This window comes from Amblyomma maculatum, chromosome 1, assembly GCF_055883805.1.
Source record: "Amblyomma maculatum isolate TAMU_Amacu chromosome 1, ASM5588380v1, whole genome shotgun sequence".
NCBI classification, from domain to species: Eukaryota; Metazoa; Arthropoda; class Arachnida; order Ixodida; family Ixodidae; genus Amblyomma; species Amblyomma maculatum.
The window spans coordinates 41,942,418-41,957,228 of record NC_139344.1 but is presented as its reverse complement, the minus strand read 5'-3'; the positions used below and the strand labels follow the sequence as shown (position 1 = coordinate 41,957,228).

At 46.1% G+C, this 14,811-nt stretch overlaps 1 protein-coding gene across 8 annotated transcripts in view; it reads right to left on the bottom strand.

Moving 5' to 3' along the window:
- Window positions 1–14,811, bottom strand: part of Piezo (piezo type mechanosensitive ion channel component) — a 146,900-nt gene that overhangs the window by 85,829 nt on the left and 46,260 nt on the right. For all 8 annotated transcript variants that reach the window (XM_084588011.1, XM_084588014.1, XM_084588012.1 and 5 more), the window contains 4 exons: window positions 10,323–10,540; window positions 8,793–8,941; window positions 7,796–7,945; window positions 4,958–5,211 (listed from right to left, as the gene is read on the bottom strand). In XM_084588011.1, coding sequence (XP_084444137.1) covers window positions 4,958–5,211; window positions 7,796–7,945; window positions 8,793–8,941; window positions 10,323–10,540 — 771 coding nt within the window. The remainder of the gene's footprint in view (window positions 1–4,957; window positions 5,212–7,795; window positions 7,946–8,792; window positions 8,942–10,322; window positions 10,541–14,811) is intronic.

Here is a 14,811-nt window from a genome sequence, read left to right as displayed (position 1 = left end):
CCGCAACTGACGGAGCACGTGCGCACGTGCGACAATCACGCGAGGCAAGCGAGGAAGTGCCTAAGGAATGGAACGGAATGGAACGGACACACAGTGGGGCATGGTATGCAGCGGGGAGACCAATGAGAGGCATCCCTGAGCGTCAGTGCTGCCACCTGTTGGCTCCTACCGTAGTTGCTTTCAACTGCCCATGGCATCCGAGATTACCTCCGCAAATCTCAGAGGCCACGAACCGTCACCGCCGTACTGAATGCAGCGGCGCGCGCGCGCCGCTGCGCATTCAGTCCGCCCGTGCAAACAGTACAACCGTTAGCGTATGGAGAGGCCTGCCTCCTGGCGCCCCGCGCCCCTGGCACGGCCGCTCAATGGAACAGCCAGGAAATGAAACGACGAAACTTCGAAGACTATGCCGGCGGCTGGCGCCGTGGAGACAGGCGAAGACGAGGGAATGGCGAGAGGAGAGGAGAGCGGAGTTGCGAGGAGGGGCGGCAGCGTGGCCTTGGAGGCCACACCACGTGCCGACACTCGTAGGCAGCGCGCGTCGGCGAGCAAAGGGTAGCTCGTTTGCGAGGAGGATTGCGAAAACAGACCAAAAGGGATGGGAGCCCATCATTATCTCGTATCGGGGCGCCGGGTTTACGCCGTCCGTTCGCTGTAACCGATCGGCAGCGCTCATGGCGTTCGTTATACGTGCGATCTTGTGCCATTGAAGTAATGTATATTTTGGCTGTCGCTCCGGTCTCGTTCGTTATAAGCGAAAGTTCGTCTTAAGTGGGGCCATTATAAGTGGGCTCGACTGTAGCAGTCGGTGAAGCAACATCCATTTAATGGCTTCTTTAGGTATTTTATTCATGACTTTCTGAGAGAGTCTGTGAATACGAAAATTTATTTTTCAAAACTAATGTAGCCTATTTTCAGAAAACATTTATAAACTAACAAAGCAATAAAATTGTTAGCTTCATGTGAATAGCAATTTAATAAAAACTGAATTACTATTACACCAACATATGTCTGGCTGCTGCAGAGACACTTGTCCAGCAAAGTCCGCTTCTTCATACAGGATACAGAGTGTAAAAATGTGAATATGTGCACTTCTGGTCAACAGACAGTCAAGCATCAGAATGGGCACAAAACTGATTCACCACAGTGCCAATCGAAAATTTATGTAAAGGGATTTTTTTCTACGAAATTTTATTTCGGACTGCCCCATTTTTCTGACTTAGACTGTATTTGTAAGTTATGTCAACTTTCACTGAGCATTCACTTATAATTAGATATTTTTTTCTCCTTTTATTATGCTATGAAAGAAATAGCTTCAGGCATTGTTACTGTAAACATTTACATCAAAACCTAAAGGTTAAAAAAATTTCAGATAATCAAAAATTACTAAGTGAAGTTTTCTAGTTTAAAAAAAAAGGGGCAGTAAAGAGAGTGCTAAACTAGACACGCAAGCTTGGAACCTTCACAAAAAAGTGCCCTCAAGTGGCCAAATTTTAAGCTTCCCCATGCCAGCACTTTCTGTAACAGTACCACCATCCCCTGTGCCAGACTCCAACATCAGGTCTACGTACATGCACCAATAACCGAAAAAAAAAAAAAAAAAAGGAATACATGATGCTGACCTCTCATTTTGAACTACTATGTGTAAACCAAAACATGGGAGTATCTGCATTGTTTAAGTTTGAAGCCATGCCTTCTTAGTGGCAGCCAAAGATTGCATACCACACATGCATGCACTGTCACGGAAGTATGTTAACACCGCTTCAGCACAGATGCAATGAATGAAGGGTCTGATGACAATCATGCCATATGTCCCCAACACTATGTCAGCCTTGCACCTCCTACTCAGCTGTCACTTAGGCTGCACCTGAAAGATTTTTTGCACTCTGCTTTTTGCAACAGCTGAAAAATTTCTTGTACAGTGAAAGCTCGTTAATTCACAACTCGTTAATTCGAAATTTTGGATAATTCGAAATAGTCATCGTGGTCCGGTCCGCAGTGCATAGAAGTCTATGCGCGTAACAGCTCGTTAATTCACTCAAAAATTGGCGCCGCCACCCATAATTCGAACTGCGCGCCGCCAAGCGGCGCTGTTAAAAACCATCGTTGGAAGCTTTCACGGCAGAACGATAGATGGTACAACCATCGGGGCGCCGCTAGGGTGCTGGAACAAGTACTAAACAGTCTTTCCTGCCGCGACTCCTTCCAGGAACGACGTTTTAGTGTTATCGACCACGGTTTCGTGTTGCATTTCGTGAGCCCTCGTTTTGCACGCCGCTTGTTGTGAGCTTGTGTCCGCGAGATGTGTTCGCGTGGGAAATACTGTGCCAAGACGGTGAAGGAGAAAGTGGCTATTTTACGCGAGGTGGATGAACGGAAGGCCAACAAAATGGAAATCGTGAAAAAGCACGGGATTCCACCAAGCACGTTGTCGACGTACGTCCGAAATAGGAAGGCCATCGAGGATGCCTATGAAGCCGAAGATTTCGCCAGCAACAGAAAAAGGCTTCGGTTAGCCAAGTATCCGGAAATTGAGACCGCTGTGATCACGTGGGTGAAAGAAATGAGAAGCGCTGACATTCCACTGAGCGGCCCAATTATCATGACGAAGGCGGCCGATTTCGCCCTGCGCTTGAATGTGGAAGATTTTGTCGCCTCCGAAGGATGGTTTCACCGCTTTAGAGACAGACATAATCTTGTCTTCCGGGTGTTGTCTGGAGAAGCCAAAGAAGTGGATGCAGAAACTTGTGCCACGTGGCGAAGCGGTGCTCTGCAGCAGTACTTAGAAAGCTACTCGGCACATGATATATTCAATGCTGATGAGACGGCTTTGTTTTATAAGCTCCACCCTGACAGAACAGTAACATTTAAAGGGGACAGCTGCGCTGGCGGCAAGCGAAGCAAAGAGCGGATTACTGTTCTGGTCGCCGCTAATATGACCGGGACGGAGAAGGTCCCTTTTTTTGTTGTCGGCAAGGCACATAAGCCTAGATGTTTCAAGAACATTAGGACGCTGCCGACGGAATACTCCGCCAACAGCAAGGCGTGGATGACGGGTGAATTGTTTAAAAAATGGCTCTTGAAATTCGATCGGAGGATGGAGCTAGGGAAGCGTCAAGTTCTCCTCATTGTGGATAACTGCTCGGCACAGAAAGCCACAAGGCTCGTCTTTTTGCCCGCCAACACGACTGCGGCCTTGCAGCCGATGGATCAGGGGGTGATCAGAAACATCAAATGTTTCTATAGGCGCCACATGATCGAGCGCATGACTTTGTGCACTGGAAACCAGAAGACCAGCACCATCACATTGCTCACAGCAATGCACATGTTGGTGCGTGCATGGGGGCAGGTCACGCCGTCCACAATTGCAAACTGCTTCCACCACTGTGGCTTTGCTGCCGGAAGTATGAAAGAAAGTGGCGACGATGGGAGTCCGGAGCCTCTGCCTGCGGCTGTGCGTGCTGTGCTGCAGGACGTCAGTTTTGATGATTACGTTGGAGTAGACAGCGATGCAGCAGTGTGCGGTGCCCTAAGTGATGAGGACATTGTCGCTGAAATTGTTGGGGAGCAGTCTGTCCCAGAAGAGGCAGAAGACGAGGACGACGACGAGGAGCAAGAGCCCGTGCGTCCATCCGCGGCAGAAGTTATGGGAGCGCTGAATGTCGCGCGCCTTTTCTTCAGCTTTGAAGAGGGGGAAGAAGACTCCCTGCGTCGCATTCGCATGCTAGAAGACCGAGTGAGTACGGTAGCCCTCAGAGAGAAGAAGCAGAAGATAACAGACTTTTTTGCTAAATAAATGTTTTTCGTGCCCTCCGGGCATCAAACGCCTTCATTTTTGCTCACTTTCATTAGTTCGAATTTTGGTTAATTCGAACTGGCCTGGCGGCCCCGTGGAATTTGAATTAACGAGCTTTTACTGTATCATTTCTCATATCACATACATTTCTCCTATCATTTCTCGTATAATATACCTAGGCTTAACAGGTATATGAAAGGAGAAATGTTACATGAGCATGACAACTGACCTCATGTGGGCACCACTGAAGGCCCCTTTATAGTAGCATATTGCTTTAAAAACAGGAACAGTAGCTGAAAGCCTCAACTCTCACCTATGGTGGTTAATTACAAAGACTAGCACATGGAGCAAGGTCAAAGACATCTCTTGTCTTTCTCTGTGTCTTTGCCCTTGTTCCATGCGCTAGTCTTTTTAATGAATCATGACACACCAATTAGTCCAGCTTTCTGCCTTCACTATGCTGGGAGCATTTGTCCATTCACAACAGTGGAAAGCACATGGCACTTTAGAAAGGCCCTATTAATTTTAATACAAGATTAATCTAGAGCTTTTCTTTCTAAGTGCTACAGTACTGTGGCAAAATTAGAGATCAATATACTGATGACTTAGCGCATGGAAATGTAGAAACTTATGTAAGCACTGGATCACACTGGAAAGTGTACGTGGCACACTGTTCGACAGCATTTTAACATTCTCCATCTCTCTGCAACTGGATGGCATGCAGGACATTGACCTTTGTGTACGTGAAAGAAATGTGGCCACTGTGGTCAGGGCACAACCTGCAGCCTTGACTTCAGTAGTCAATCACAGCAAGTTACTGCAGTTGGCTGCAGCAGCATATTTGCCCTGTTTGTTTTCGCACGGTCAGCAAAAATGAGGAATTTAAAATACTTAGTCGGAAAAGTAACATTCCACTGCATGTATACTTTGTTTCTTCGGCTGCAAAACATTAGCAACACTTGACAACACTGAATCGGTTACAATTAGAAACAAAGAAGTCATTTTAATTGTACACCTCACGCCAGAATGCAAAGTTTTTTCCACCAAACATGTTCGGCTCTACTAAACACAGCAAAAACAAATTACTGGAAAGTTACAGTGTGTTAACAAGAGAGCACATGCCAACAAAAGGAGCAGAAAAACGAACCGCATGCAGCTTACTTTTGGGCGAGAGGTCTTCTGGTAGTTGCGGCTGGCTGGTCTTTGTGCGTGACACCACCGTGGCAGGTGTAGCCACCTCATCAGACTCCTCACCGTCCGAGTGAGGCCGTGGCGAAGCAGCTGCAGCCACTACTGGAGCAGGTACCTCCACAGGGATGGCCACGATGCCCTCTTCTGCCTGAGCAGCTGCAGCTACCGGTGGCTGAAGCCTCCGTTCATTTTCAACTGCCATTTCTTCATTGCTGCTTGGAGAGCTGCGATGCGCAATACAAGCACGTAGGATCAGTTCAATACACTACGGCTTTCTTAAGACAAGGCATCCAATTCTTTGAATAGGCAATATAAGAACCTCAAAACAAGTAGAGAGAATAGCATGCAATGCTGTCTATTCTTAAACAGGTTGTCCCAATGCTATAGCAACTAGAAAGCAAAAACTGCCAGCAAGAGAAAAGAGTGGGGTGAAAAATGACAAGGAAGCTGACCATTAGAATGCATCGAACCTAGAAACGCAAGTTTTCTTCTCACAATGACACTGCTGGTAATGCAATGTACAGCCTCGTAATTTTTTAGCCTCTGGAAGCCGAACTGTTGGGTGTATCAAGCGTAACCAGAAAGTTTTCCCATGCAACTCGAGAATTTTCACTTGCTCACAAATCATTTCCCCGAAATGGTGGCTGCACACACTATTATCTTCCATAAACCTACCCTATGGAATATTAATTTGTATGGATATGCTTCATCCAAGCAGAAGCTTTTTTAATTGAAGAGGCCACTATGCCCTACACACACACAAAAAGAAGCAAGAAATAGGAATTGCTACAACATTCTTCACTACTGGCAGGATTTTTTCTGATAACTGCACTTAAAGAAACCTGCCTTGAACTCTTAATTTAATGTATTTTTTAAGAAATTTTTGTGCACATGATAATTGAGAAAGTACTAAAACTTTATTACAACACGCACAGTTTGGGGCCTGGACTAATGCGCTTTATACCTTGGCACCCAGAGACAATCGAAACGTCTTGCTGGTCTGAGTGCAGCATCCAAGACATGCCACACAGTTCATTGACTGACAAACACTGTAAAAATCCAAGTATAATACAAACCCGCATATAAGGTGCAATTTCGGAATAGCAGAAATGTAAAAAAAAAAAAAAAAAATGTTTTCATCTGTGTATAATGCAAGCGAGGAAAGATCAGCAAAAGTATTTATTTGCACTACAATTTGTGGCTGCTCAGCGAAATGTTTTCATCTGTGTATAATGCAAGCGAGGAAAGATCAGCAAAAGTATTTATTTGCACTACAATTTGTGGCTGCTCAGCGAATTGTATGCGCTCTGCTCTGCGCTTTCGCGTTTAATGCAACCCTGCATCAGGGGTCGAACAGTCCACGAACCTTCATGTATATCAGTGCTGGTTCGCTCCAGTCCGCACGCCAACACGCTTAATTGGAGAATTTCACGCACTGCGAGAAGAGCAGGTCGCATTCACCCCAGTGATCATGGAGACCACATGGTTCTCCGGCTGTTCTAAAACCAGTAGGCCGCTTCCAGCTTGGACACAGGATGGCAACGCACAAGCTGCCGGCAATCATGCACCGCACGCTTGTTCACATCTAGCACCGCATGCAGGTGAGCGGCATGTGCGCCCAAGAAGTGTTCTCAGATTCGGGGTTTTCACAATTGATCATCATCGTCCGGTATGTGTACCGTCTGCCGAGAGTTCCTCCCTAGAGACATCTTTCTGTAGAAACTATTTTTCAGTACTTCTAAACATGTTCAGTATCTCGCATCCTCAAAAACGCGACAGACGCTGTCCATGCGAATGCTGGTGAAGCATCCACTATCCGACTGCAGGGCGTGGTCAGAATGGCTGGAGAGGCCCGTGACAGACCCGTGTAAAATGCAGAGTGATACTTCTCTAGCTTATGAGAGGTGCGATAGACCTCTTTCCGGTTGTGTGTGTGGTGCAGGCACTGTGGTCGCGAGGATCGCGGGTTCAGCACGGTGAAAACGAAACCATCGAAACAGTCAACCGACGCCGCCTCGCTAAATAGCGCCTCCTCTCGCTGGAAGTCTGATGCTGATAGCGCTGACTGGTAACGGAGCTGGAACTGCAAATTTAGGCTACCCATATAATACGAGGCAGAAATCTGACACGATAAGATCTGCAAAAAAACCTCATTTATACACGGGTTTTTACGGTAATTATTTCTAAAAATTTACCATTTGCTGCAAAATTTCCCAGACAAAAGGGGTCGGCATCTGTAGTGCGCGCATGGCCATATATCAAAACAGTGTTTACTGATGCTAGTTTTGCTGCTAAAGTTGCTGAGCGGGTGATCTAATATCACTGTGCTCTCAAGCTGCATGTGAGCAAGAGAACATGTGCTTCCTTCACTTTCTCGCACTGTCTGTTTTTCCAGCGCACTGCACAACTCTCAAATGTGGTTCACTATGCCACTCGGCCTTTACATTGTGCAGCTTGCTGGATTTCATGGGGAGACTATCAGCAGGACAACATGACTGCAAATGCCCCTAGTAAGCTTGGAGTACACTACTTTAATATTACCAGCAGTGTACACAAAGTAAAGTGCTTTATAAGACTGCAAAAGATTGTTGCTGCCACTCAGTTTTCCCCTCGCAAGGAGACAACCACAACTGGCATTTTTCAGCAAAATTAACTATGATGTTAATAGTTTAACGGAAACTTTGAGGCCGTTAATAATCTGACCTCCAGATAATTTGGACATATTTATAAGACGTCTACAGAACAATTAAACTCATCAGTAAAACACCTTGTAGTGCAGGTTATAGCAAAAAGAGAAAGGTTTCTCACCGGTAGTTGTCTTCATTGAGCTTGATAAATTCTTGGTGGAAGTAGTGCAGTTGGATGATGGTAATTATCAGAAAAAAAGTTGGTGTCAGCAGTTTGAGGAACAAAGTGCCAGGGTCTGACTGATAGACTTCCAGGCCTATGTCTTTTTGGCTGGGGAAAAGAAGAGAAATAAATGCAGTGTTTTACCCCTGATTCCACAAGCTCTCTAATTTCAAGCTCACAGGCAGTAATTTTTAGCGAGAAAGCAGTACTTCACGAGGTAAATCAATCGGAAAAACAGGAGGTATTTCTTACAACAAGATGATACACAATCACAGTAGCGCCAAGGCCTCAAATAAGAACTGTGACGGCCCGCAAAAGAGCCGAAGCAATGGGTACATCAATATCACATTCGAACGGCAATAGTTCAAAAATGCACACATCACTGGCTGCTGCAAAGCCTCCGGTTTCGTGCTCTCCCGTTTTATGGCTGCTCGTCTTTCTTTCCGTGGCTTCTCCTACTAGCTCACGGCTACTGTAGCTATCTTGAGTAGCAGTAGGAAAAATGTTTGTGTTATATTTGTACCTTGGTAAAGAATGACATGAAATGCATTCTGAATCGTTGAAGTGAGGAAAAACTCAGTTTTAGCTACGTGAATAAGCACATGACCCCATTTTCAAAGGATTTTTCACTTCTAGATAATCAAGGTTTCTGATGCATGCCTTGCCACTAGATTTTAGATGTCTTATAAAGTTGCAATGAATTTTAATGCTTGTTTACACTTTCCTTTTTTTTTATGTCTGTATTTTTTTTTTTCGCCTTTGTGATCTTCTTACTAGCAGAGCTGCTGGACATGTGCAATTGTGTATTTTCTTGTTTGCTTCTTAAATGTTTTGTCCCATACTTCAATCTATTTTCAGTATAAACACTTGTACAAACTTTCAAGGTTACCCACATGGCAAGGGTTTGGATCAGCCATGCAGTAAAAATTCTTGTTACCACAATATAAGGACTTACATTTCTGAAGGTATGTGCAGATAGACCTCCCAGTAGTGTGGAAAATTTTCGAACTGGTATGTGTATATGAGAATGAGCACCAGCATCGAGTAGATGATCACTGTCAGCCAGAAGCCATACATGACTTTGATCCATAACTGGTACGAAACCTGCAAGTAGTCAAAGACATCACAATGTGGATGCCAATGCCACAAAAATGGATGGAATGGCAAAGTAAAAAACCTTGCCAAACTAACAGTTGGATTGAAAATCTTTGTGCACTTGTTACACGAGGCCACCAATGCACAATCCTATCAAGTTGTAACATAATGCTTATAAGAAGCAACCTTTGTTCAATGAATTGACATGTTCTGCACAGAGCTTGACAAAGAAAATAGTACTTTACTTTTGCACATGTTATCAGAGAAGAACAATAGTTCAGTACTAATACAGACTCAATATACAAGGGCGCGCTTGTACTTGCAGCAAAGAAAGCAACTATTCCTCTGGGCTGTGGTCTCTCATTGCGATCGTAGATGTTGTTTTATCATCATGAAACTAGTGCAGTTCCACCAAATTTCCGGTAACTTGGCAATGGCTAGTAGATAGCCGGCGCAGCAAGTTCGTTATATCACGGTCAACCGCTGCAACAACTTTGTTGCATGGAGTTCTTAAATACACTCACTTCAATGGAGTGGCATTGGGCAATTGAGAAACTTCGTAATATCAAAAATTCGCTACATGGAAGTTTATTACATTCAGGTTTAAGCATATTTCTTAGGCTGAGGTCTTCCATTTCACACACACAAAAAAAAACCTGCAAGCTGCAACACCAATGAAAGCTCACCAATTTTCCTCTGATACTGTCAAAGTGTCGTTACCCTCTGTACTCCTTGCTATTCCCCTTGTCCTTTTTAGTATTTACACAAGACGTAGCTCTGGTGCTTAACTCTTTCCATACTGTGCGCATTGAGTATGGGTTGCCGATAGACTTCTAGTTATTTGCACACTATTTCAATGCTACTAATGGACATTAAGGTGTGTTACACTATCTGTTATGTAGTTCATTAAGTCAACTTTCAATTTCGAAGTAACTTGCCACTACGCTGTGTGGCAATTTTGGTGTGAGGCTGAAAAGTGCAATGTGCAGCTTTCCCTAATGAGCATGCCATGGAAATGATGAAACCATCTATGTTTTGTCACTTTTATGGCCACTGCAATAGTTTTTTTGAATGCTATTAATTACTTAACAACCTAAGGTGTAACAGCAATGCTTACGGTACCATGGCCGCTATTTGTCACGTGTCTACACTGTGTGACCAAAATACAGTATCACCATCCCCACATATAAAGCCGTGCTGCCCAAGATAAGCAACCTGCCACCCCCCTGCCACACCCCTCCCACCTCTTATCAATTTCCCTTTATTTTTTCCTCATTGTGCAGTGAGCGTGAGGGGACCCACACAATAGAAAACAAGCAAAGTCATGAAACAAGCTTTGCAAGTGTAACTGCCTCGACATCCTAATACCCGTAAGTAAAAATGGGCATACCTGGAAGACAACGATGAAGAACAGAAATAGCAACATGTAGGCTATGCGGTAGAGGACCACCTCGGTGCCACCCAGCGAGATCACCATCAGCATGGTGGCCACCACCCAAATCCAATAGCGGGTCAACCACTTCTGCACCAAGCGGCCCAAACGGCGCACATAAAGCTGTGTGCCCATACCAAGGCTTGATGCACCCATACTCATCTGTCGCCGAAGCTCTGCAAAACAAATGCCACACCATTTTGTTCAATCACGTCCTATGTCTCCCCTCGTCCCCCGCCACCCCTTAAAGAAACTAAAAATCCCAACTAGTACATACAAATATAAATCCCTTATTCAGATGGAGGCAGCAAAAATTCATATGCGATAGAACTGTCAACATTTGATGAAGTTTAAGGCTGCAATGCGGCAAAGTAAAAAACTGCCCCGTCTTGGTGTCCCACAGATGTCTGATCCACTTGCTCGTTCCCACCCTGCTACAGTACAACAGCTAGGTGGACTGTTATTGGCTCTCAACAACGCTATAGGCAACCTGCAATGGAGTTTGCTGAGACATGTGGCACCACCTGGCGGTCGACAGGAGCTAATACTGAGGCGGCGAAGAAGCTGACGCTGTGTATGTTGCGGCTGCTGTGTTCCTTCTGCGTTCGCGTTTTGTTATCCCAGTGACTGAGTTACTCATTTAGTTACTTCAGAGGTCTCGTGCGATGCTTCGACAACTACGGATGTGAACAAGAATAAAAATAAGCGCATGGGCGGCGAGAAAGACTTCCACAATCGCAAAAGAAACCCAAGCGTACCGCTTGCTGGGAGAGCCTGGAGAGAATGATGAGAGAAGGGGATAGTGGCTATGAGAGAGTAATATGACTGAAATTTGTTTGGTTATGGGGCCAATGGCATACAGATGCCAAGGAGCTAAAATAAGCCGATTGCCTGTTGAGCGGAGGAAACGATATATAAACTTCTGACTCGGGGAGTCGCATGCTGGTTGGGGCACTCTCCTCAGTATGCGTTCCGCGCTGTAAAATCTGGCACGTACTGGTATATGTTGTGCAGGATCGAGTGGCATATTGTCGTTTTAAAGGACGTAACATCCAGAAAAACAACAAAGTCGCGCAGCCGCAGCATCGAATTCCAGCCGCGTTTCATCGGAGGCGAAATAAAAAAAAAATGCTCGTGGATCTGTGAACCGGATTTCTAATGCAGTGTCTATTCGGAACCTTAAAGCCAAAATATGTTCACAACTTTCAATGACAGATTTGGATAAGCATATTTTACTGTAAAATAGTTCTTAAGGTTCTGAAAAAGTCGAAGTGGCGGAGTGTGCAGGCCCGTGATACTGTGTACGCGGAGCATGGAACTTTGTTCTATCGTTCCGCGCCAAACATTTCTTGCACCGACTGCTCAAGCTGCTCAAGAGTTTCTTGTCCCAGACGATAGACAGTTTCATCATTAGTAGCAACGTTAAAAAATCTTAACCCTAATGACCTCATTTACGGAAGCTTTGCCATTGAGTGCCAGCATTTCCCGCCGGCTTTCCCCAAGCTTTAATTGGTACGGAGGTACAAAATGCATGCAAGCTGTTGTTGAAAACTTTATATTTTTCCACCGAAGTAGGAGGCTCCCTACTCGATCCCCGCCCCCGGCACGCAGGCCTATAGGACAGAGGTCGGGGCCTCCGTGACTAAATGCCAGTTTTCGTTGATGACTCAAGCTACAACCGCACAGTGCTTACAATCGCCACGACATCCGTAGCGCGGGTACCGCACCATGCCTCCTGTAACCTCCGCGGCACTGTCGAAAGGTGCACCACGAACAAGTGTTCGTCATGGTATTAAACTGTAAAGCGAAACCGCGAGGAAGTTATTATGCTGCTGTAATTAAACAGCAAGAAGAAAAAAAGAAGAAACTGCGATCAATCTCTTCTCAGGTTCTCTCTGCACTTTCTATGTTTGGGTATGAGGTGCGAACGCAATAGGTAAATGAAAAGCTACGTTTAAAACATTTTTCATCCATTTAATCATTTCCTAATTCATCATCACATATCCGAGTGATGCCCTGAGGCAATAAATTTTGTTACAAAAAAATATTTCTGTCGACTGACGCAAAATTCAAAGTTGTGCGCGCGGGTGTTGCGTCGCGAGCGGCGCGCACTTCGCGGTGACCTCGACACCGTTCACGTTCTAAACATGACCATTCTCGAACAGGCTGAGTCCTTTCGCCAGTACTGGTTTTCGGAAGTAGCTCTGAAGGCATTTGATTGCCTTAAAACCACAGAAAATGAGAGCCGAGATGCTTTCCACCGTACAAGGCGAATGCAACCCGACCGTGCCGGCCGCCTCAGATTACTCGGCGCCGCCGTTGGCGGTGCCGATCGCTGTGCTCCACTAGTGTTGCCTGGTCACTGCAGGTTGCCTATAGCATGCGTGAGTGCCTCTTTGTGGTCAGTTTGGTTTCGATGACTGTTGTCGAAGTCTATAGATGGTGTAGGAATTCTGATCAGCTTAGAATAAGATGCTGCAATACTGTGTGTGGCCTGCTGGACATTCCAAATACAAACCGTCGCGACCTACCTCGGCAAGTCTTAGGAATGCCAAAAATATAAGATTAATGAATACATTGCGAGGACTTCACTCCCTGAGTGACCCAAGAACGCTGCCACTGCTGCTGTTTTGCTAGGTCATTACGAGAGGAAGGGGATAGCAGTCATGCCACTAGCCCCTTTGGAAAGAAAACTCTTTGTAGAACTGCTGTAAATCCCCTCCTATCTGTCCAATCGGCCTCGCGTCTTCATTGGGTAGCTCCAAGAAACGCACCGTAAGGCCTCGTGTGCGGAAAGCGAATGGGGCGTTACGAAGAGCCTGCCGTCTGGGTTTCCCGGCACACAGGTTTTAAATGCAAGCATCTAGTATATTTGCTCGAGCCTAGGCCACAATGAAGCCGTCACCCGCCTGTGCGGTCAGAGCTGGAGGGCTTCATTTGGTTCTCTGTAACCGCTGGTCAGTGCAGGTGGAGACTCACAACGACGTGTGACCCGCGTCGCCAAGATGAGCTCCATGCATTCTTTGTCGTCCTTCGCACTGTGTCGCATGCAATGTATACTGCTGGTTGGCTGTGCTGGCCGCAAGCATTCTTGGCTCTGCTGCCTTCCCGCTTTCGAGTGTTGTGGCAGGGCTATGGGTTGTACCGAGGTCTGGGGATCAGTGCAGCGTTTTGTAATGCAGCTCAGTGTGTAATAAACGCCTGTGCCCTTAATTACCAGCACTTTCCTTTCTTCGGAGCGAGAGTGCAGCCGCGCGGTGAACGCTGGCCGCGCTTTCGGCTTGCTCTTGCCTGAACCTGCATTATGTGGGTAAAGGGCCACCTAACAGACGTTCATCATTATTCCTAAATACCTTGCGCCCAAACTGGGACAGTTCCTGCCTTTGTGGTTACCGTTTTCGGTTTCTAGCTTGATGGCCAGTCAAGTCAGCTTGTAACACACATCAGACTCATTTCCATTCTCCTTGGTAGCCAGGTAGGATCTGTAAGCGAATCTACGGCCTCATAGTGTCAAATAGATTGGTGCATGAGAAAGGAACTATTATTAAGAGTTGAAGCAGGACGTTTGTAGACTGTACATGTGTTGCTATAGTGGTTTGGTTTGGTTTCTGGTGTTTAAATGTCACAAAGCGACTCAGGCTATGAGAGATGCCGTAGTGGAGAGCTCCTGACATTTCGACAACCTGGGGCTCTTTAACATGCGCTGACATCGCACAGCACACGGGCTGGCCCTGCTTTTTGCCTCCATCCAAAAGAAGCCACCGTAGTCGGTATTCGATCCCACATCCTTGGGTACAGTAGTCGAGCACCCTAACTACTGCACCACCATGGCGGGTCTTTTACTGTTACTATCGTGCTGGCAACGAAAGTGTGCTTCTGCTCTGCTATACTTCGGAGCGGTGCAGGTCTGCTCATACGCTCGTGCTGGCACCGAAAGTGTGCTTCTGCTCTGCTATACTTCGGAGCGGTGCGGGTCTGCTCATACGCAGTGTATGAGCAGACCCGCGCCGCTCCGTAGTATAGCAGAGCGGAAGCTTGGCTTGCAGTGCCACTGCGTAGTAAATCTAGCTCACTCCTTGGGAGTAGCTAGGATTCTTCTCAGCCCGAAGAGCTCTCCAGGATTCAGCATGGTGACTCCTTTCACATTCAGGATTCGTGGCAACTAGTGCAGGAGGCTGTGAAATTCTTCCTCTTCAGAAAACCTGATGCTGTAACGCTACCTTGTGTCGCAGCGCATGCCAAGGAGCCAAAGCCAGGCAAATTGGCATCCCCAAGACTAGCCATGGTAGGTCATGACAGTTTCCACTGAATGTGCAGCAGACAACCCAAGAGTATTGCAAAATCCCATCTTAAGCTGATCACAGTTTTTTCATTTACTGATGCTGACTTCAGTCAGCAAACCCAAATTGATCACAAGGAGGCACTCACACATGCTCTAGTGTTGTTG